The sequence below is a fragment of the Triturus cristatus genome, chromosome 5_2 (assembly GCF_964204655.1).
Source record: "Triturus cristatus chromosome 5_2, aTriCri1.1, whole genome shotgun sequence".
Lineage (NCBI taxonomy): Eukaryota > Metazoa > Chordata > Amphibia > Caudata > Salamandridae > Triturus > Triturus cristatus.
In genome coordinates, this window is record NC_140588.1 from 1,105,813,908 (window position 1) to 1,105,838,277 (window position 24,370).

The 24,370-nt window shown below is 43.6% G+C and overlaps 1 protein-coding gene across 1 annotated transcript; it reads left to right on the plus strand.

The window, feature by feature from the left end:
• The first annotated feature begins 1,271 nt into the window (after positions 1–1,271).
• Positions 1,272–11,230, plus strand: LOC146829784 (nicotinamide N-methyltransferase-like). Its single transcript, XM_085608498.1, has 3 exons — positions 1,272–1,442; positions 5,209–5,416; positions 8,967–11,230. Exons 1-3 carry the CDS (start codon positions 1,295–1,297, stop codon positions 9,391–9,393), a joined length of 783 nt encoding a protein of 260 aa, XP_085464624.1. The 5' UTR covers positions 1,272–1,294; the 3' UTR covers positions 9,394–11,230.
• Positions 11,231–24,370: the final 13,140 nt, after the last annotated feature.

Below are 24,370 nucleotides of genomic sequence, written 5' to 3' on the forward strand. Positions count from 1 at the left end.
GGCTGTTGCTTGATCAGGGCTCACACCCTGTCAACCAACAATCCAATTTCTCACATTACTGCATAAATCTTTACACCTTGCCTCTACGTTAAGCCTCTCTGATCTGTGCCATAGCTACCAGCTTAGGTTAATTTAGAGACTTTGAGTGTTCCCCCTGAAGAGGGCTGTGGGTATTACTTGTGTGTGTTCCTCTTTCCTCAACTAATATCCCAATTTCTTATAATACTTCACACAGTATTGACTCAACATTCGACAATAATCTCTCATCAGCACAGCCAGCAAAGTAGCAAACTTTCAAATGAACATTGAACGAAAACTAAAACGCTTCCTTCCTGTGGACGAACTCAAGTCAGCCAGTGATCCTCAGATTAGACTATGGGAGTGCAGCCCGATGTGGTTTGCTGGGATCTAGTATGGCTCCACTAAGAGCATCCCTCAACTCAGCTGCAAGGCTCATCACTGGAGCAAAAGGAACAATCACATCACTCCTGATCTAAAGGCACTGAACTGGCTCCCTTATAGGGCAAGAACACAGACGGAAAGTGCTTGCATGACGCATAAAGCTTGCACTTCGACACGCCAAAGTGCCTAGACAGTAAACTGGAACTGTCAGGCAGTGGCAGATCTTTCAAAAAAGAATTCAAACTGCTTTTAATGAGAATACCTTTACCCTGAACCCAACAATTCATTTATTTGGGTACGGATCTGGCGCAGGGCACCAACCAGGGTCTGCCCTCGCTGCTACGCTCTGATCTTTAACTCACTCCTTCTCCAGATTTGTAAGGGGTACGGATAGCCTTTATCTTTCTACTTGCCATCACATTTGTTAAGCGCTCTGATACCCTTCCAGGGTCTAGTTTGTGCTGTATAAACATTTTAAATAAAAAAGAAAATATATCCTGCCCTGTTGCATTGCTCAAAGAAATAATGATAAAAAGCGGAGCATTCATAATGCAAGCTAATGTTCTACTAAACTATGAGCACAAGATGCAGAGTTTTCTCCAACTGATCTCAACAAAAAGCCCAACCACTAGTGACAGACATGTGACACAGTAACCTTTATAAAGTTATGATTTTTCAGTTTGCATGAGCCACCCTGCGTGACTTTCTTCTGTCTGTATTCAACCCACAATTCATAATTAACATAATTATGTTTATCAAACAGTATGGAACTGTTTAGAAGCTTCAATCACCATCCTACTGTGTGTTCATAATTTACAATTTAGATTTTTTTGCTATAAAAATACAGTTACATTAACTGAGGAAGCAGAGTTTCTTGGTAAATATCTCAGACATGGAATCTGTTCACAAGCTGAAGGAGCGCCATGACCAGCTCTTGGAGCCAAAGATGCTGATGGAAATATACACTGGAAAGGATGCCCCCTTTCTTACAGACACAGTGATGAGGGTCATTCCACTTTTGAGCAAGGCCTTCTCTTCAGGTATGTGATATGTTATTCCATGTAACTATCGTATGTGTCCTATTTCCTCTAAAGCCTGCAAGCAGTGGCTGCATTTAGGCATGGTAAATGCATTCACCCATTCACCCAATGTGAAGGCCTTGAGAGAAACGAGTTGGAGGATTATGACGTAAACCATCAGGAATGATTCTGACACATGGGGAAAATATAATTCTAACTTATCGATCTGCGATTATATATGACAGAAAATGTGGCAAACCTAGTTAGATATCAACTACTTAGGAATTGTCTTTGAAACCGATACAGATTTTTGGGCATATTTGGTCTGCCCCCGACACTAACTGCCACAAAAGAGAACCTGCTTCGACCCCCTGCCATTTACCGTTTTCCCCCCAAACATAACATGCAATTTGTTAGATGTCTGACTTCAAACTATTCCAACATCACAGAGGTGTTATTAAAGCAAACACTTCTAAAAGTGGAACATCCTTCCAAAGAAAAAAACTTACCACAATTACAGATATCCCTCAAAAAGCAATAAAGAAGTGAAGTGCAGCCTTTGAAAAGGAACTGGGCAGCCCTCAGGTGGATCCTTCAAGACTGAACAGGGTTCGCCAGAGGGCCACTGATATCTAAGCTAATGGTTGTTACAAAAAGACAGCAAGAATTGAGCTCAGTTGCCTGCAGTCTAAAGGGATCATAGAATCGATCAAATATCAAAACTGAAAGATTTCTCTGGAAACACCCACATGTATCAATGTATAAATGTGGTCATTTCGAAATCCTGTTCTAGGGTTTTCAAATTGATGTCTTTGCAGCTGCTGTGGGAAAAAGATATTAGAGAGCAAATATCGACGATATTTTTGGCCATTAATATAGTTTTTACAGCTGAAAATGCCATCAATAATGTCTGCGAAGTATTTATATGGGAGTTGCAGAATGCGTAAAAGGATTTAGGGCATATTTCGGTAGAGGTTGTGTCACCCTTGCGCCATTCAACAGGGCGCAGGAGTGACGCAACTCCTAAGTGTGATTTATCAAGCCACGCAGGGCCGAGCAATGCAGCACAAATCGCAGCCTTGGGGTACCAATGCAGCACAAATCGCAGCCTTGGGGTACCAATGCAGCACAAATCGCAGCCTTGGGGTACCAATGCAGCACAAATCGCAGCCTTGGGGTACCAATGCAGCACAAATCGCAGCCTTGGGGCACCAATGCAGCACAAATTGCAGCCTTGGGGCACCAATGCAGCACAAATCGCAGCCTTGGGGTACCAATGCAGCACAAATCGCAGCCTTGGGGTACCAATGCACCACAAATCGCAGCCTTGCGTTACTCTGCCCCAGGCAGGAGTTCCATGGGTGAAGCATGGTTGGTGCACGCATCCACCCATTGATTTTGCCATATTCCCAGATTTACCATCAGTTGTAAACCTGGCAATGCGTCAAACTGCTGTGTTAAATACAGTGCACTACTGCCCTTTTCCTATTACTGAGTGCAGCAAGGTGGCTTGCTGCGCTGCATGATATTTTGATAAATAGTTCCCTTATTATGGAGCATTTCACGTCTATACAGAGAAATATTCATAAGTAAATCACCGGTAAGGAGTGGTAAGTGAGCGGAACAAGGCATGGTGAGCCAAACGTGTATGTTTATGGGCAATCACAAACTCTGATCAGACCTTTTATCACCTGAAAAAAGTCAGAAACATACTATGAAAAAGGGCTGAAGTACCTCTGCTTCCAGTATCAGGAAGAAAAGGGTTCACTCCTGTAGATGGAGGAGAAGTAAGAGAGAAGACACAAAGGATAAGAATTCGGGGGCATATTATGAAGACAGGCGATAAAATTATCGCCATTTTAGCGGCATAAAACTGCCGCTAAAACGGCGATAATGTGCCTGATAATATGCCCTTGGGAATTCCAATAGAAGCCCATGTTAGACGTCCTTCACATCTCACATGGGCTTCAATTGGAATTCCATAGAGCATATTATCAAGCCCATTATTGTTGTTTTAGCGGCAGTTTTCTGCCGCTAAAACGGCGATAATTTTATCGCCTGTCTTGATAATATGCCCCTTACAGTTTTATCTATTGGGAAACATTTCCAGGCAAGCCTGGCCATAGATTTCAAACCTGGGTAAACAGCCATCACTAGGTCCATGTGAAGCGGAGGTGAGGCTGGACCTTTTTAAATATTGTGCTATACAAGCGCCTCCTCACAGCAAACAGGCTGAGTCATGTTGTAGCATGTGATGACTCACTACTCAGTTTCTTAAGTTATGTTCAGGAATCACAAATAGCATGCTAAAAGAATTGCAGGCTCTGAGCACCGTCTGATATTTAGTAACTTTGCAACAAACGTTCAATGCCAAGACCATTCATCACTGTTAATGCTGGGCTCAAATCAATGTAGAATTCTTGGAAAAGGCTCACCTTAGATAATGCTGAAAAGCTATGGGTGGAATGACTAATCCAGAATCTATGGATCAAGGGCGGAGTAGCAGTAAAAACATCAAATTTAATTCTTATTACATTTTCCATCTTGTAAAAAGGTAGCACAAATGTGGTTCTCATCCTTGGGAAATTCACTGAGTGGAGTTGAACAATAAAAAAACCTCAGAGTGATGGAGTACCCTTTCCACCATACAGAAGGTGTGCCCTCCTCAACTAGAATCCGGCATCTCCATCTCCACTGCTGACATACATTGTTAATTTGTCCACCAGTCCTGCCCACCCTCCGACCTCACCCAGGGATTTTTTTTTCTATTTTGCTTACCGCTATCCAAAACAAATGGAAGTGACAATATTTCAATGTCCTCCAAACCATGAAAAAAAGTCACAATGGAAAGGGGGGAATGTTTATTTTTATTTTCAATAAGAAACTCCACTTTTCCTAAGGCACGCTTCCAATGCGTTGACAGGAATAGCTGTGGTGGAGGTCCCTGCCAGTGTAGGAGATGTCTGCTGGTACAGCACACATCTCAACATTAGGAGTGTGATTGCTCCATCAGGATCCAATACTCCATTGCCCTGACGGAGATGCCACACTCTAAAGAGGTCCTTAGTTGGTAATTTGTATTCTTTGTTTTCAAAACTAGAGAATAGCAATGCTTTTTTCTGCAGTAGGAGTATCTTTCATGTTGAATATCTTCATTTAGGAAAGCAGAGATTGTATGTGCAGATAAACTAATAGTACCAAAGGCGGAGAGGGCTCATGAAGGCGCTATTTTCCTTAAATTCTGAGCTCCGAGGCAGAGTTCAGAAGGGGCATCCCAGGGAGAGCAAGTGGTATCTGTTGGGACCCTAAATGATGTTCCTGCCTTTAAAATTAAATAAGACTATTGTCTCTCTGAGATATTTGTGATTTTAAATTAAAACAGCCAATGGTTTGCATGTCCCTACTGTAGTTACAGCACTTGCAAGTCCATGTGGAAAACATGGGTAATGCAATGTGCTTCCAACCCATGTCTCTTTGGGTGCAGTGCTCCTGACTGTGGGGTATTTGAGATGAACAGGATTGGCAGGAATTAAATATTGATCATAGAAGGATCTTAGCTATACTTTGTTTACATTTCCATATTGCTTTTCAACTCACAGTCTAGATCATTCTGTGAGATTTTCCCTGTCCAGTTTAAATTCTTTTTTCAGTCCTTTCATGCATTTGTATTAATTTGTTTCTGAAAAGTGTGCAGATGTTGCTTGAAGTGGGGCAAATTAAATGGTGAAGCTATTGAATTGATCATATGCTCATCCATAAGTCCTGTTGTGAATGTCTTTCTGACCAGGTGGTGTGGAGGGAGAGAGGCTGATTGCCCTCTGCTTTGGTCCTTTCTTCCAATGGGCCTTTCCAGCCTGTGAGTATTTCAAGGATATCATTATTTGCTTCCCGAATGATAAATGCATCAACGAGCTTGAAAAATGGAGGACGAATGCACCTGGGGCCATTGATTGGAGTCATGCAGCCAAGGCACAGTGTGAAATTCAGGGCAAAGGGTATGTATTCTGCAGCAGTCATAGTGTTCCAAATGCATCCTTTGTTTTTCTTTCAGTGATGCTAGACCAGAGTGCGGTGGAGTTTAGACAAAATATTGGGAGAAAAAGACATAGCATAATATATTGTGTTAAGAATATCGAAAACAGAAATATTGTGAAGGTACGTTTCTATAGGTAGGCAAAGTTTTACTATATATAATTCCACATATATGTGCCTTGATGTACAAAGATTGCACTTACCTTCTCAATATTTTAGTCCTCAATACATTTAACATAATATATACACTTGTGGAGGCAGTCAACATCGGCCGAAAGCACCATGGCAAAGGATAGCCCTGTACAAACACTGGCAGTGCAGTCTCCACCACATTAGATATCTACAAAGGCTTTTTATCCCCTCTCCAAGGGGACGGGTGCAGTGACAGGCTACGCGGGACCCACCATATCCCCTGCTAAGGGACACCGTGAGGATATTGGTAAATGCCGACTTCAGTGCGGGTCCAGGGCATGTCCTGTGCACCTCATCGGGTCTAAAGAGCAGGAAAAACTAGCATGTGACCTATTTGTGGTTGCTGCATTCTATATCCACAAACAGTACTTAACAGAGGCATTTGCATTTTAGCTCTTAATTTTATTTCCCAACAAAGTTCATTAAACTTTATCTGTCTCTCCATTTCTAAATCATGCCAATGTAAAACTCAATTGTTCTAAATGTGTCCTTAGGATAAAAAATAAGCTTGATGTAAAAGGCCACTTTATTCAGGAGCAATCTGGGTGCCTTAAATAAAAATATCCATCAGCTTTTTTTTCTGAACAATCTAAAATGAACTAAACAATGAACTAATGACTAACAAATAACCCACCCTGCCTCCCTGCACAGTTCCTGCCCCCTTTACATTTCCCGGTTCCACCTTCTCTGCACCATTTGAACCCTTATGCCTCAATGAGACCCCTCTAGAGTATTTCCTAGCCTCCTAGCCCCCTCTGCTTTCTCTGACTCACAGGCTAGCACGCCCATGGACTAAACTTGCATCCTTTTGTTCCCTATTTTTCTCTTTACCTTCTATTGGCCTTCTTCTGTGATTCTCAAAATCATGTCCTGAGCAACCTTCTGACCTGTACCAGAAGGACACCACTCTGAAGGCTGTGCTCTTGTCCACCTCACTCCATTAACCAGAGTCTTTTAGTCTTCTTTTCCCACTTTCCTTAAAGCCTTCCTAATACCTGTAAATAGATGACATTACCCACAGATGATAAGTGCACCCCATCCTTTCTAAATAATTTCAGTCTAATACACTTTTTCAGGGTGTCCTAACACCAAATACTTTTGCCACTAATAAACCTGTAGACATCCCGTTCACTTCTTTCCTTGCATTGTTGATGGCTGTTGGATTTATTGTTCTCGCCAAACCCTTCTCATCAACATCTGGGCCCACTATGCCCGAGCCTCAAGCCACTACTCCCTTAGCCTCTTTCTTTATTTCTTTATTTATCATTGTTGACACCTCCAAACCCATAATCTGCACTAGATCATTGTCACCAGCAGGTATCAGTAGATCACCAGGCTGGCATCATATCCCTTTTAAGTCCAGCAATTTAAACCTGCTTCAGTCCCATTCCATTTTTGGCACATTATTTTACCACTGCGTTATCCCTGTCCACGCATAGTTGTTTGCCTTCCTAGAGATGTTCTCCCTGCACTACAGACCATGTTATCATGAAGTGTTCTCGTTTCCAAATGTCTTTCTTGTGACCTCCTTTGTATTGTCCAACTGCCAAGCAAGAAAATGGCACCTTTTTATAGTTCCTGCTTATAGTCTCATGTATATAAAAACAAACAACAGGAAGGTACCCATAAACCCAGTTGAGACCTGGGTAGATAATATGTATAGCAAGCAACAATTTCTCAACAGGAATTAGTAGAAGACAGTTTTACTTTCAAAAACACATGGACATAAAAGTTGGAAAAAGAAGGAAACAGGAAGGCAAGAGCAATTATAGCAGTTAAATGCAAGGATTATTCTGTTTTTAGGCAGGAATAGCAAAAATAGGACAATATTGCGGCACTCAGTTACATTACATGTATATGTAACCAATACAGACCTGTGCACAATAGTGCTCATGAAAGATAAAGTAAACGCCGCAGGTGACAATTGAAAATACAATATACAGCGATAAATTGCGCATGAAAAGGAAAAAACAAATGTCAATGTATACAGAGAACTTTGAGTGGTTCCCATACATTAGAACATACTTAGGAGTACATTTATTTTCATAAAACCACAAAAAAAGCACCAAAAGTTGCGCTGGAGTGTTGACAGTGTTTCGACCTGTGTAGAGTTCAGGTCATCTTCAGGACAAGGTTACTGATTTTGTGGTAGTGCTGCATAGGATGAAAGGAATCAGAACCCATGAGTGGGAGAAACTGGAACCAAAGAGGTAGGGAAATGAAGGTAATTACCGGTGTGTAGACCTGGGAAAGAAATCCAACTGGGTCAAGATATGAGGTCACAAGGAGTGGGGTGGTAGAACGATACCTGCGGAGGGATGAAGAGGGGTAAAACAGAGCATGCGGATTTAGTGTGATGGAAGCACGCAGCACATTGGATGGTATTGTCCTGGCGTATTGGGAACCCTTTGAAAAGGCACATTGCTCATTGTTGAGAATAAGGGAACAAACGGTGAGAAACATTGACTCACCAAGTGAAACATTGCAGGCAGGGGCAATTTTGAGTAGAGGTACGTCCGGTCAATGAATTGCAAAAGTATGACCGCGAGTTGGTCAGGTTTGAAGCAAGCTTTCTATGTGAGGATCTTTTCTAGGACCATGGCCTGGTAAGATGCAAGGATTTCTTCATCATGGGTGCAACTATGGCATGATTCCAAAGGTGGGTCAGTCAAGGATGGTGGTGGGCAGGGCTGAGGGATGCACAGGAGATGTGAAGTGGGAGAGCAGGAGTGAGAAAAACAGGTAAAGATCACTGGAGTAAAGAAAAAAACTGGCAAGTAAAGGTGCACAGTCAGGTACACTTTAGAATGACAAGCACAAAAATGGTGCAAGGGGCAATAAGAGACACAACTAAGGGGTAAAGCAGGGCAAAGAAGGGTACAACATGGATTAGTAAACAGGACATAAATAGAGCTGGGTGAGTGTGCACTCTATAAACACAACTCTTTCATCTATATGTTCTGGGTTACTTGGCAGCATTCAACTTTACTGTGTTGATCAAGTGTGCTTGTGTATCTCACAGATTGAAGAGATATTCTTTCTGTAATATTGTGTTTCTCAGATGTGATGTGTTCTGCACCTGTAGATAACTCTATGACATATTCTGCTGCAATCATGATGTTTGGCATGAACCGTTATTTCTTTTTTATCAATGCTGTTCATGAACCATTGGCAAGGCCTTATATACATATACATACCCATGCATTTTTGTTCACGTGCCCATTTGTTAAATCAAACCAGATTTGTGAAAATCTGAAAGAAAGCAAAGAATGTATTTTAATTATTAAGCCAAATATTATTATTTTTTCTTTATTTTTTTAGGGAATCATGGATTGAGAAGCAAAACATGTGGCAAAAGAAAATCAAACAATCTTTTCTATATGACGTCAGCAAATGTAACCCGTTGTCTCCCACCGTCCTCCCCCAGGCTGATTGTTTGCTTTTGTCACACTGTTTGGAAGCCCATGTTACAGACAGTGAAACTTTCATTACATGCCTGAAAAATGTCTCATCACTGTTAAAAAAAGGAGGACATTTAGTAATAGTAGCATGCCTTGAAGAAACATATTACATGGTTGGGAGCTACAAGTTTCCCCATTTAGGCATTGATGAAGATTTTGTGAGAAAAGCGCTTGGTGATACTGGTTATGACATTGAAGAGCTGCATGTGTTCCCTAGGACAGTTAATCAATTGTATGACGTAGCAGATTATACTGCTTTCATAGTTGTTAATGCCATAAAGAGATAATCGTTCCATCTTCCATACATGCCAATTATATGGAAGAGACAAGTTGTTCGCTTCTAGCCTGAACCACATATATTCTTCTTCTGTTGTTGTTAACTCCATTTTGGTTCAAACCAATAGTACTCTGCTCTCAGCCTCTCAGCTCACTCTTATCAAAGGGACATGCTATTTTTCTTGTATCACCTTGACTACTCTTGAACAGGTTCTACTTTACTCATTGTCTTCCTCATATAGACTCTGGGACATGTTTATCATAGGTTAGTGTTACTTTTGCCCCATGCAATGGGGTGAAAAAGTGATGCAAACCTTAGGTGTGATTTAGCAAGGTATGCAAGGCCACCTGGCATGGCCGATTGGCTTGATCAGTCTGGAGTAACGCAATACAGATGGCCGCTTTGTGTTTCTCTGCCCCAGTGAGGAGTTCTATGGGTGGTGCATGGTGTTCCCACACAACACCCATCAATTTTGTCACATTCCCTCCCAGATTTGCCATTAAAGGTAGACCTGGGAATGCGCCAAATGCTGTGCGCCTAGATTTCTTCTTGTTTTTTCCTCTTTCTATGTATGCTTTATTCTACAGAGGACATAGAGAGAGGAAAATGCCTCAGGGGATTGTTTTGTGGAGGAAGGCTACCCTTCCTCAATAAAAACAAACCTTCTAACAACATAGGCAGCCTTGAACTGAAGTGCAAGAGTTCCTGCTTTGGCACCAAGAAGCTGGGAAAAGAGAGGAATGCACTGTATTATGTTAAATATTTTCCATTTCTGCTCTTTCCTTGTCATGCAGAACACCGCAGCAAGGTGGATCAATAAGCTGTGTGATTTAATGATAAATATGCCCCCTGCATCTAATCATTTATCTGCCATTGAATCCCCTTCACATCCCAAAACGTGCTGTATTGTTATCAGACCTTTGCCCATTGAATGTTGCCTAAACACTTCAGAGTTGCACATTCAGGGTCGCATCACTTTTGCACCATGTAACAGGGTGCAAATGTGAAGCAACCATTAAGATGCAATTTATCAAGCTACACAGGGCTACTTTGCCTGGTCCTGATGAATTCAGAGTAAGTCTCAGCAGCAGAAATTGCTGCATTAGTTCTCTCTTCTGCTGGAGGCATTCCGTGTGTGGTGTATGGATATTCCAATGCAAATCACAATGATTTTGATCCATTCTCACATTTACCATAAGTGGTAGACCAGGGAATATGCCAAAATTGCTACGCCTCCTGAGGCGATGCATAACAAGGAAAAATATGTTGCATGAAATAATGATAAATATGCCTCTTGATTTAAAGATGGGTGAATGTTAAACACCTGTACATATGCCTGTTCATTCTTTACTCATGCATGATTTCGCAGATTTGCATTGCACAGCACCAGTCATAATTTTGCATGTGCTTACTTACAGATTCAATTTTCACCCTGGTACAAATGTAATAGCATGCACACATGTGCTCAGTAAACTCTACCATGTAACAATCCCCCTGGACACCCTGCTGCATTCAGAGGAATCTCACTCTCTGGTAGACCCTCTTCTCAGATCCCATTCAGGAGTAAACACTGTTTTTACATTCAGCCTTGAAAGAGCTTGTGGTCAGCCTGAAGATCCTCAATCTTCAGCTTCTTCACGGGCAGTACCATGGAAGAGGGAGTACCCATGGAGGAGAAGCCAGACCTGCTGAAGAGCAGACACCATAAAAGCCCCAAGAGCCGGGATCCTGAGCCCCTGCCTCCATGCTTTCGAAGCACCATCTGCACATCTGGAGCTGACCAGGCCCCCACAAAAATGTGACATGTTTACTGTCAATATTTTAAATAAAAGATAAGATGAGTAAAACATGTTCTGTGGATTTATTTAAAAAAGTGTCAGGGTGGCTCTTAGTCTATATTAGGGGAAACCAATGGAAACGTTGGAAGAAGCATGTATTTCCAGATCCCCCCGACACACATCATGCAAGAGCCCCCCCAAACAGCAGTCATTTCTGGTATGGTCAAGATGGCCGAGGGATGACGTCATGGCACAGAAGTTACCCCAAGATCTCAGCTTGCCTAAGTCTGTGAGATTGTGGCTTTTTTATTGTTTTCCAAAGATTTACGATGTAGCTATATCGGGGTCAGGCCACCCACATTATGACACAACATAATGTCAGACTCATGCACAAGTGAGGCCTGAAACAAAAACAAAATGAAAATGTGAATAAAAGAAGAAAGGGCATTCATGTATGAATTGCAAACATAAATAACTGTTTTCAATGCTGAGGGGAGGAGTCAGATCTTAAATGTATTCCACAGACTGAGTTGAATCTAAGGTGATCCTTTCTGCGGGACAGCAAAGCAATAGGGCTAAACGCTGCTAAATCAGTAGCAAAGAGTTAAAATAGGCAAGCAAGCCATTCGATCCCAATACACTTACTGCTGTTTTCTACAGCTGGTGAATCCACAAAGCACCTCTAGATGTGAAATTGACCAGCAAGTCATCTATGTTTTTATTCAAAGCAATAGGTTAGCTTAGAGACAGCTACATTTGTATGTGACTAAGACATAACAATGTTTTGATGTGCCAGATGAGATCCTCTCTATGGGCCAAATGATATCTATTGTAATTCTCACGCTTGTGCAAGCAGTGAAGAATGCAGGCAGCAGGCTCTGACATCTCTTCAGCACCTCATCAAACATACCCCGTGAGTAATTATTAAAAAACAGTGGCTGTTTTACTCTACTGCTCCCACTTTTGAGGCCTTGGTTCACTATGGTATTACAGAAATGACCCCTTCTGTAATAAGGACTGTCGGGCTGGGTCTTGTGCCTGCAACAAAAAACACCCAAAACATTACGTAGAAGACAACATGTTTCACCCTACAGAATAAATCATTTTTTTGTTTTTACATGATGGCTAGATGTGCATTTTGGGCCCCAGCTCAGGCAGCACATCGGGAATGGTTCTGACCATCTGACCACCCAGATGTTTCACTTTATATTCACCTGATCTTTGAAATTTTTCTGTGGGAGACCTCATAACCTGGGACTCACTCACGGTATATTAATAGTAAAATATACTGCATGTGTTTACCACCTGTGTCTGCCTCGTGAGATAAGGCCACTGTAATGCAGCCAGGGTAAGGGGCATGGGTCTGGTTACATGGGGACCCATGTACATATGCATGTGCACCGTGTGAGGGCTATACTTGGTAGACTCCTGACATGCGCATCCTAGGAGCTGGGCACAGATAGCTTGTCACAGAAGGGACTATGCAGTGTTGGGTGATGACCTGGAACATGCTTTATAATGGGAGGTACACAGGTAGGGAAGTCAGTGTGTTATACTGGCTAAATGATAGTAACACTCCATTATATTCCTATGTTAAAGGCTGCCTTAAGGCCCAGCTTCAGTTCCCTTGGGCCTTTAAACTTCAAACATTCACAAAAGTACACTGTAACCTATATGAAAACCCCAAATCTGCTATGTCCAAAATCATATCCGTGCTGCTTATGGGTCATCCAGAAAGGTCATATTCCTCTGAATTAGCTCAGAACCAGAGTCCTAGCCTTGTGTGATGTGGCACCGCAGGATAGGCCAGCGGTGCATTCCTGCCAGCACTCTCTGCCCCACCTTAATAAGGTCTTGCACAGGAAGGAGTGCACTCTCTCGGATGTGCTATTGCTGAGGAACACTGGGACTGGAGGCTTACACCATGGACAGTTGGAAATAGGAACCCCTGACTGTCCCCATGACTAAAGACTCAGAGAGGAAACCAGGTGAAAGGCTGGCACAGGGAGCCCGTAGAATCAGCTCTGTTCCAAGTGCTCCAGGGGGTTAGGGCTGGCAAACAAGAGCATAAAGAGAATAAAGACTGTTGAAATTGGATCAACACGGCCTGAGAAATGTACCCAAAAGAAAGGTGACCCTTGAGAGGACCAATGACAAAGGAAGTGGGGCTTCATCGCCAGTCTGCAATACACCCCTGAGGTGGGTCAGGGTCCGGGGCCCATGCCTATAAAAAGCAAAGTTGGGGAGAGCTGTGTGCCCCTCGCAAAGATGCCAGAAGGGCCCAGGACCCTGTCCCTGGCTGCGATGAAAATGAAGTCAGGGAATGACGTCGCATCCCTGGAAAAGATGACAAAGGGGCCCAGGATCCCATCCCTGGGCCCCTATGAAGGCAAAGTATGGCAATGCCACAGCACCCGCATCTGCCTACAGGAGTGAAGAGGGCAGGACAGAATGAAGGGCCGGCTCCCACATCAGCACACAAGGGTGTTGGCCATGTTGGGGGCCAAAAAGAGTGGCCAGGAGTGGGTTCCTTGAGCTGCTCTCCAATGAGGCATGAGGCCACGGGTGCCAGGTTGGGACTAGGCATCCAATACAAATTAAAGTCCGGTGAAAGGCCTCTTTCCTGCCAGGCAATCCAGTGCAGCTCTCCCTGAAGCAGTGGGAGAGCCACTGCTCAGATATGACGGTTCCCGCAGGAGCACCCCATATTGCCTTGCAGCGCCTGACCCATTTTTTGTAAATAAAACTGCTTGATTTCATCATGTGGTGAGTCCTGGTGGATGGGCTGTGCTGTAGTATTACAGTGTGTAAACATTCCTGCCCCTCCCTAAGGAGGGGGAAGTCTAGTACCACAACTTACATGTGTAATTATTATCTTGCCCACAAATGCTAAGAGCTGAACATAACTTGGAGTAAGGGCCCTTTCCACTGGCACCAAGCAAGTAGTTGTCCACTGCATTATTTCAATAAGCATTTCCTTTGGGGAAAAACAGCAATAACAACATATAACCATGACTGAGAGCACCTGATGCTGGCAATAAAGCACACAACCTTTACTCAAAAGTGGCGGTCAGTCTCATTATTCAATTAAAGCTTTAGTAAGAGTACATGTCTAAGGATGTCTTGGAGGGTGGTGTACTTATAACTAATAGCATGAATAACACAATTCAATTACAGCACCTAAAGGGCATCACAGTTATACTTACAACACTCTGCAGGTTTAATTCCTACACCCATAAAGGATGCTTGAGGCATTCACATGAGGGATCACATTTAGCATAGCATAGTACATAGGATTCATATTTTGTAAATTCATACCTGTGCAATTACTACCATCCACCCCTAGAGGATGTTTCAAAAAATGAAATCTCATTTTAACCTTCTTCAGTCCACAACTAAGGGGGGCATTTACAATAAAGTGGTGAAGTGTGTCATTAAGCCAAGAATGCTAACAACACACTTCGTCACTTTAGAAACGCAGGGCTGCACCATATTTACTGGAATATGGTACAGCCCTGCATTTCCACCGGCACTGGTGCTAACTTTAGCTGCCATAGGCAATTTGCTTTTTCTATGTGTGCTGCACGAGGCAGCACACAAGTAAACAGCAAAATCGAGGAGAAATTAAGCATTTCTCCTTGTTTCGCCTGTTTAAGACCAGGTATTCACTGGTCTTAATTTTGGCACTGCCTCCTATTTATGCTACCCTTGTAAATAGGAGGCAGCGTAAAAATTGATGGGTGTTGTGGTGTAGCGTCCACCGCAACATCCATTGCCCACCCCTTTCACGCTAAGCATTGCGTGAAAGGGTGCCTTATTTGTAAGGCAGCATTAGTCCATGTTAAGTGGCTTAATGCTGCCTTATAAATAAAGCTAGGCCCCTATCGACACCACAACGTCACTTAAAGTGACATTGTGATGGTAATAGGAGCTTGTAAATATGCCCCCTGGGTGTTGCCATGCTCTTCATTGAAAGAGGATGCAGCTGTAAAACAAACGTTCCCGCATCAGGAAGACTTGAAAACCTTCAAAAACCCTTGAGAACCCTTATTTAGGCCGGGACTTTCCAACTCTTTTAGGGAGAGTCTGCGCTGCTCCTGCAGACACCCCGCACAGTTGCTTCAATTTGGCGGTGACCCCATCTGCTAGGGCGCACCACACGTTGCAGAGCAGTCCAAGGCCTACTGTAAGGAGGTGGTGTGGGCTAGTAATCACTATTCACAGATACTCACTAATAACACTCAATAAAGAATTGCCTAGTCCGTGCTTTTTCTTTAAAAAAATACATTTATTACACACAGACTACTCATTACCACATACTGATTTACAAGTTGATAGTATTACTAGCCCACACCACCTCCTTGCAGTAGAACTTGGACTGCTCTGCAACTTTACCCTATGAGAGTCAAGTGGTACAATTGGGTGTTTGGTTCCCAGTGAAAAACATATGTAGACCGAAACCACACAACACAGTCCTCATTTACCAACAGGAAACCTATGAAACCATCACACCTTTGAAAACTAGACACCAGTGGGAGTCCATGATAGGGTGACTTGAGTGGCTCTCTTCAGGTTTGTTTTACACAGAGTCCCTTGCACATCTCAAACTATGCCTTCAAAGCACATTTTCCTTGCATTTACGTGAGGAAAACTCCTGGAATTTGCAGGGACCCACACATTTCACACTACCCAGCATTCCTGCAAGTCTACTGACAAAAACGGTGCCTTACTTGTATGGGTGAGATAAATCCCCAGTGTTGGAAAGGGTGCAAAAAACAACATAGACATATCATATTTTCCACTAAAAAGCTATACACCTGCGTGGCTCTCACCATTTTTTTTTTTACCCAGAATCCCGTGGTTGCTCAAACTTTACGTAAAAACACATGTGCCTTTAATCTCTGTGGAGAAAACTCCTGAAATTTGCATGGAAAACTGAATGTTCTTCCACCAGCATTCCCCCATGTCTCCCAAAAATAATGGTGCCTTTCTTGTGTGAATAGGCCAAGTGCCTGTGAGAGGACAGGGTATCAAATGCAACAGATATACATCCCATTTTTCTACTAAAGAGAAGTTGTGTTTTTTTGCGCTGTGATCATTTGTGGATCTTGGTACACAGGTCAGTAGGCACTGAAAGAAACCTATAAAACCAGCAAATTTTTTAATACTAGCCACCTGGGGGAGTCAAGGGTGGAGTGTCTTACATGGCTCTCACAAGTTTTGTTTATCCAGACACCCCTGCTTCGCTAGACATCTACTCACAGACATCCCATGCATGCACAGAAGTTAGGAGAAGGGGCTCCTCTAACATCACTTCTAAAGCTTTTCAATTATCCAACCTGTTGAAATGGTCCTTTTTGCAGGGTTAGCCCCAAAAACATTTGCTTCTTCCTCCTATTTTCTTTCTGACCTTTATTTGTTGGCTTTAGGACCCTGTGCACTTTATCACTGCTGAGCAGTGCTAAAGTGCATATGCTCTCTGGGTAAATTGTGTTGTGGATTGATGTTCCAAATGGCAAATTTTATTTAACGGTAAGCCCCTAGTGAAGTGCACTGAGTGTGCCAGGGCCTGTAAATCAAATGATACTAGTGGGCCTGCAGCACTGATTGTGCCACCCACATGAGTTGCCCTGAAAAGGTAACTCAGACCTGCCACTGCGCTCAGTTTGTAACTGGCAAGTTGACTTAGCAATTGTACCAACTAGCCATGCCCTAACTTTCACCGCTAAGGTAGGCCCAATGTACCCCTGTGGGCAGGGTGCAGTGTATGTGAAAGGTAGGACATGCTGCACTGGTGTGTGTGGCATGCCCTGATAGTGAATTACTGCCAATTTCGTTTTTCACTATTGCAAGGCTACCTGTTCCCTTAGTACGGAATGGGGAGTTTGTTTATAACATCTTATAAACCTAACTGGCCCTGGGAACAAGGTAGAGAAGTAACATTTAGTATGCTTGAACTCAGAATATAAGATGCATCTTTTAGTGAAGGTGATTTTTACATTCTGTGTTTGAAAATACCACTTTTAGAAAGTAGGTATTTTTCTGCTCAGCCATCCAGTGTGCCTCCGCTGGGTTTGTGGATTGACTGTCTGGCTTTGGGATGACAGGGGCTGGGGAGAAGCAGTGGCTCTAGAGAGTCTAGATGGGTCAGGGATGGGCTGAATAGACCTGGGATGCATTTAGAGAAGGGGAAAGAGATTTCCTTTCACCTGGATGGGCCTGATCTGCCTCTGACAATGCGATCTCCACCTCCTGCCAGGAAACGGCACCGCAGAGGACAGAACTGGCTCAGGCTGGGCACAGTCACTCTCTGCCTGAGAGGAAAAAGGATAAATATAAACAAGTCTTCTCTTTGGGATCTGGCAGATCCTAGGGTCTTAAAAAAAACAAGCATAGTAAAAAAATATTTTTGGTCCCAGTGATTTCACCAGCGATTTCATTGACCATGTCATGAGTGATGTAATATGTGAGGTCATAAGCAGTGTTTGTAGAAGCCTTATATATAGTTAGCTCAGGTAACTACAACTGCTGAATTTCACTGAATTTGTATGAGTGAGATCTGCGCCCAACTATAATGTCCCTGTAACCTTTGTGTTTTCATTGAATTTCTATGTTTAAAAAAAAACATTTTTCCTAACTATAAGGTCTCTCTAACCTTTGTTTATTTCAGTGAATTTGCTAGGTTTGAATTTTATTTTTTTAACTGTAACCACTGATCTTTGACACTAAGATCCTCACTAAAATGGCAGTCGGATATGCGTTCACCCGTCATTGTTTCGGGCACGACAAGAAGTCGAAGGGCCCAACAGCCCAATTAGGATATGGCTGCCATCTAGGCTGTCGTAAACATGCCTGTTTCTATTGCAGCTTGTGCTGCAGCCTGGAAAAGGGCCACAGCGCAAACTGCAACAGAAACATGGATGTTTTCAAGCATTCATGCACAGTGTGCCAAGCAGCATGTGGTGCCTGGATGTTTGGGAGGCACTACATGTCGAACTGCCATGTAAAGGCAGAGGGAAAAGAGACATCCTAATCCCTATGGCAGTGCCTCCACAGGAATTTCCCCCATTGTATGGAATAGGATTCCGACCGCCACCCCAATGGGCTCTTTTAGCCTGTCGGAGACAGTGGCATTTCCCTCTACCTATGCTCTCTGACCGCCAGTATCATAATTTGGGGTAGGACCATAGACTCAGATGTCAGACAGACTGCCACCGACAGTCTGTCAGTGGTGAGGCACCTGATATCACAATTAGGCGCTAAGTTTGTGAGTGAGTGAATTAGTGTATCATTGGGTATATGCGTGTCTGAGAAGGTTTGTAAGTGGGTATATGAGTGTCAGAGTTTGTCTGTGAGTGTGTGTGTGAGCCTCTGGTAGGAGTGGGTGGTAAACTTTGCTCAGTCGACAGAGTTTGCAGAGATTTGCCACTCTGCACTCCACTTTAAATGCAGAGTTAGGCAAAATATCTGCAAACCACAGGCGCTTAACTATAGACTTCATCCCTCAGTCAGTAGTGGTCCAGGAGGCCCCCTTCAAGAGTGGTTGAGAAAGGGGGCAGGCCTCTGATAAGATCTGAATAACCCCACTGTTGGGAACTTACTTGTGGCAACAAAAGGGTTTCTTGGACTGCAATGACCTCAGCAGTCATGGACACTTTATCCCTCAACCAGTAGTGAACCACGCTTCTTTTCAAGGAAGCCCCGGGGTAGTTCGAATCCTGGGGGCACTCTTGTTTAACTATGTGGGGTGCCCATGCAGCAAATGTTTTAAAAATGTTCTGGGGGGCCCCATGCCCCCCACAGACTCAGGGACTGCCACATCTCCGGGGCAAAGAATGCAAGATTAATATGGGGGCCTTCACACCCTCCTGCCCAAAGCACCACAACCTCCATGGGGAAAATTATGGTAACAATGAGGGAGGACCACCCAACCCCTCTGCAGGCCCGGGGACTGCCACCTTCCAGGGGCTTTGAGTAATATAATGCAGAAGCACAGAACCCCTGCAGCCCTGGGGACTTTCGCCTGCCTCAGGGCTTTGTGAGATTAAATGTGATGGCAGGGCAGACCCCCACAGCCCTATGGACCACCACCTCCCCAGGGGAAAATCCAAGAAAGGAGTGGGGCTGCGCACTACCCTCCTTGAGCCCGCTCCTGCTATGTCCTTGGTTGCCCATCCCTAGGATATAGCTGTTTTCTGTGGCTTGGTGGGAGCTTTACTGCTCCCACCAAACCACAGCAAACACTCCACTTTAAGCCAGGGAGAGCACTAAAATGCTCTTGCTTGCAGGAAGTGGAGTAGAATTGCTTTCACACACATGGAGCTTGCCATTCCAGCAGCTCCCTGAGTGTGAAAACAATGCCTGCTACACAGGAGATGGAGAGTATTCAGAGACTGTGGGGGCCTTCACGCTTCCCGTGGTCCCAAATGAAGTAATTGGGTACCCTGGGTGGGGCCAGGGCACCCAGAATATTGGCCAGACCCCTGGGGAAGGGGTTCCCAGGGAATACAATGTGCATAGGAAGGTGTCTCTTGGGATGGGGTCCCAGGGCCAAAAGCCCCCTCCCCTAATGCTAGTTGGAGGATAAAGTCCCCTTGCCTCCTGATGGCCCTTGGGGTCAGCTTCCAATCCTGTTACCTCCAGTAAATCTCACACAGCATGATTGCTGAGAGGTCATCAAGCTCCCCATCCCCTTTCTACACAACTCTTCAAACACGCCTTCGGGTTCACTACTGGTTTGAGCATAAGGTCCACTTGGATACTGAGGGTCTTTAACAATCCCTTCTATTACCTCCGGTAAGTCCCAAGCAGAGGGATTGCTGAAAGGTCATCAAATGCCATGCTCCCTTTCTCCACCACTCTGCAAGCATACATCCAGGTTCAGTCCTGCTTGTGGGATGAATTCCCCTTGGCTGCGGATGGTCCTTAGATGCTGAGGGTATTTGGCAGCCTAGAACCCCTCTTGTTATCTCCAGAAAATCCCACACAACTTGATTGCTAAGAGCAGGTCAGAGACCCCATCCCTTTACCCATGACTTTGCAAATGTGAGCACTAGTTTAAAAACTATTGAAATTCACTGAAAAAACCAAAGGTTACAGGGGCATTATAGTTAGGAAATAGAATTTAAAAAATAGAAGTTATAGTTAGGCTTAATTTTCAATTGTACAAAACCAGAGAAATTCAGCAGTCATAGTTACCTAAGCTAACTATAACATGCACCCCCACGCTGCACTGCTTAGAACCTGATATTTCACATCATTTCTGACATGTTCAATGATATCATTGATGACATCACTGATGACTTCTGAAATGACATCACTTATGACATCATCTATTGAATGTGAGTAGTTGTATCTGTATGGATGTTTATGTGGCTATGTGAGTCTCTATATGGGTTAGTAAGTTGCTGTGTCAGTAGCCGTATGAGATAGTGTGTGACTGACTGCATTGGGTGAGTGAGTTGCAACAACTCTGACAATAAATCTGCACTGTAGACTTGTAGAATATGCTAAAAACAGTCAGCTTCCATTTGAAATTTAAAAAAATGATGTCAGTATCCTATGTCCCTGTCACAGAGGTAGCTAACCACTATGATTTAGCAAATTTAATACAGACTGAGCCCCCTACAGAATGATTTCAAAGATACTTCATTTGGCAGACTACATTGCTCCAGACACATATGTCAACCCACATTCTAACTATCATGGTGGAATGTCTATGACAGCACCTTGGCACAGGAAGCCAAAACAACCAATGCATGGGAAAGATGACGCAATTCCTTCCAATCTACACTAGGCAGAACACAGCCTACACACTACACATTTATAGGAGCATTACTAAAAGAGCAAAGCTACCAACAACTATGAATGGAGCAAACAGTAAACCAAATTACACATAAACTTAGCAAATAAACCATGAAGAATACACAGCATCCTACATTTGAAATTCAAACTCTTTATGTTATGTTATGTTATGTTATGTTATAGTAATTTTATAAAGCGCACAGCTAACCAACAAGGGTTTCCCAGTGCTGAGACTGACAGAGAAAGTAGAGCAGTCAGACAATAAATGGAATTACGGAAACTGATTATTGGTCAAATAACCAGGTCTTGAGAATTTTTCGGAAGACCAGAAAAGACGGCTCAATGCGGAGTGCTATTGGAAGGGAATTCCAAAGCACTGGTCCAAGATAGGCAAAAGAGCGGCCGCCCATTCTTTTAAGTTTGATGATGGGCACCATATATTTACCTTGGGTAGCTGAGCGAAGCATACGAGAGGGTGAATAGGGGTGCACCAAAGTTTGAAGATACTTAGGGGAAGAACCTGATTTAATTTAGTGCATATAGCACAAGGCTTTAAACTTCACTCTGTTTCCAATCTTAAGCCAATGCAGATTATGCAAAGGGCTTGAGATAGAGGAATGTTTAGAAAGCAGGCAAAGCAGCCTGGCAGCTGAATTTTGCACCACTTGTAATTTCCGGGTCATCTCCTTATTAACACCTAGATACAGAACATTACAATAGTCCAGTCTCGAAGTCACGAGAGCCTGGACTACGTTTTTTTGGGTGGACACAGGGAGCATCCAAATGATTTTTTTTAACCATTTTAGGATGGTAAAGCAAGTGGCGGCTACTTTACCACCTGTTGTTTCATGGATAAATCGACATCGATCAAGTCTCCCAAATTATGGACACAGTCAGAGGGCTGAGGCGGGGCTCCCATCTCACATGGCCAATGTTGAGGGCCCCAAAGATCTTTGTTCTTCCCCCAAGATGAGGAGCTCGGTCTTATCACCATTGAGCTTGAGGAGATTATTCTGCATCCACGATGCAATATTCCTCAAGCCTGTCTGAAGCACAGATGATCCACAACGCTGTCCGGAGGACAGGGAGAAGATGATCTGAGTATCATCGGCGTAGGAAAACAGGCACAGTCCTGCTTCTTCTGCTATAATTGCCAAAGGTTTGATGTAAAGATTGAAAAGAATAGGACTCAAAATAGAGCCCTGGGGCACTCCATAAGGAGAAGGATAGGTTTTAGAAATAGCTTTGGAAGAAAAAACTTGAAAGGTCTGCTTAGTAAGAAAAGATGCGAGCCAATCAAGGGCTGTGCCGGTGATACCAGAGGCCTGTAATATCTTTAGGAGCACAGTGTGGGACACCGTATCAAATGCAGCGCTCAGATCGAGCAAGATGAGAGCTACGGTGTCCCTAACATCCAAATGCTGCCGCAACAATTCTGAGACTCTGAGCAGAGTAGATTCCGTAGAAAAACCTGTTAGAAAACCCGATTGAGAAGGGTGAAGAAGATTCGATGAGTCTACAAAGTGTGTAAGTTGTTGATTAATGTGTCTTTCCAAGACTTTGGAATAAGTGGGAAGCAGGGAGATAGGCCTAAAATTAGACAACGGAGAAGGATCAGCACCGGCCTTTTCCAAAAGAGGAAGCACCATCGCATGCTTCCAATCAGAAGGCACAACAGCCTTCTGAATTGAAGCATTCAGCAGTTGCATAATAAGAAACAAAGGAGAGGAATCCAGCTGCTGCAACACAGATACTGGCATCAGATCACGGGGAGAACCTGATTTGATACCATTTAAAAAAAAATTGAAAGAGATAGTATCAAGAAGTGACCAGTCTTCCAAATTCAAAGGACTGCAAGCTTTATGATCAGGTTCAATCTGGTAAGGAGTTGAACTAGATGCTACTGTCCGAGTATTTTGTATAACAGAGTAGATTTGTTCGACTTTGTCCACAAAATAGCTGGCAAGATTATCGCATTGTTGTTCATTGAGGGTAGGTGGAAGCAACTGCGTGTCAGAGCCCGCAAGTTTTTTTCCTGTGCTAAACAATATGCGAGAACAATTTCCAGTGTAAGAAATGGTCTGAGATACATAGACCTTTCTAGCCAAGTTACAATGGGCATGATATTGTTTAAAGGCTAATTTATAGTTTGACTTGGAATCCTGTGAATAATTCCTCCTCCAGTTCCTTTCCAGAGCCTTACATTTAGTTTTTTCATATCTCAATTGCTCTGTAAAACAAGGGGCAGGAGAACGGTGATTGAATGTCTTTTTTGCGGTTAGCGGAAGACAGTGTTCAACTGTATCTGATATCCATTCTTGTATCAGATTAGAAGACTGAGTTGAGACATGTGAGATAGCAGGAGCGTTCTCGTTAAGAGTCCTATTAAAAAGTACAAGTCCAATTTACTCCAGTTCCGAGTTCTATAAGGCTCACTCATAGGGGCTGCAAAAGAGGACTTTGAGAAAGTACACTGAAAGCAAAATGATCGGACCAGCACAGGGGGAGGGCAGGGTCACAATGAATATTAGGTAAATTAGAAAAAATGGGGTCCAGTAGATGTCCTGCAACATGCGTGGGGCCACTATTACTAAGTAAAAGATTTAAGGCGGCTAAATCCGTAATTAGAGTACCACTAGTCGTACAATTCAGGTTTTCAAGGTGTAAATAAAAATCACCCAGTATAGTAAAATTCAATGCTTTGAGAAGATGAGGTGCAATTAGTTCAGGGGGAAGCTGCGCCCAGGAGATGGGGGGACCTGGTGGACGATAAACAAGAATGCCGGAAAAGGTGATTTTAGTAGACAGCAAGATTTTAAATGATGCTGCTTCCGAATTAGAAATGGCTAAGTCCTCCAATTTACATTGGTAGGACTTATCATAAATTATAGCAATTCCACCTCCCCTTCCGTTAACCCTGTCTCTTCTAGCTATTAGATGGATTTCCATCACAAATGCCAACCAAGAGTGGTTTGTCGAACGAGAAGCTACAGCCAGGGCAACAAAAGGCTTTATTAAAATCAAGACAAACGTTGCAGCTCAAGTCTGAGAGAGGGCGATATTTTATTAATTGTTCAAATGAATACCCCGAAAGATCAGGCTTCTTAAAAGAATAATGACCAGGGGGCATGGCCCCTGGTCCCGAAAGGGCGCGGACGGGCGCAGACGGGCTTGCCTTTGGCACGCCTTCGCCACGCCGCCGGCGCGCCCGCTGCGCGCGTCCGCTGCGCGACCGCTTGCTGCTCATTAAATAGTGAATGAGTCAGGGCGGCGCGCGGAAACTAGAGCGCTGACAAGGGCAAGCGTGTGGCACCTTCAAAATGGCTGCCGTTTAGTGAACCCCCAGAGGAAGGCACAAAGTTTGTAAAAATAAGTGTGCAAAGTCGCAAAAGGCAGTTAAAACAA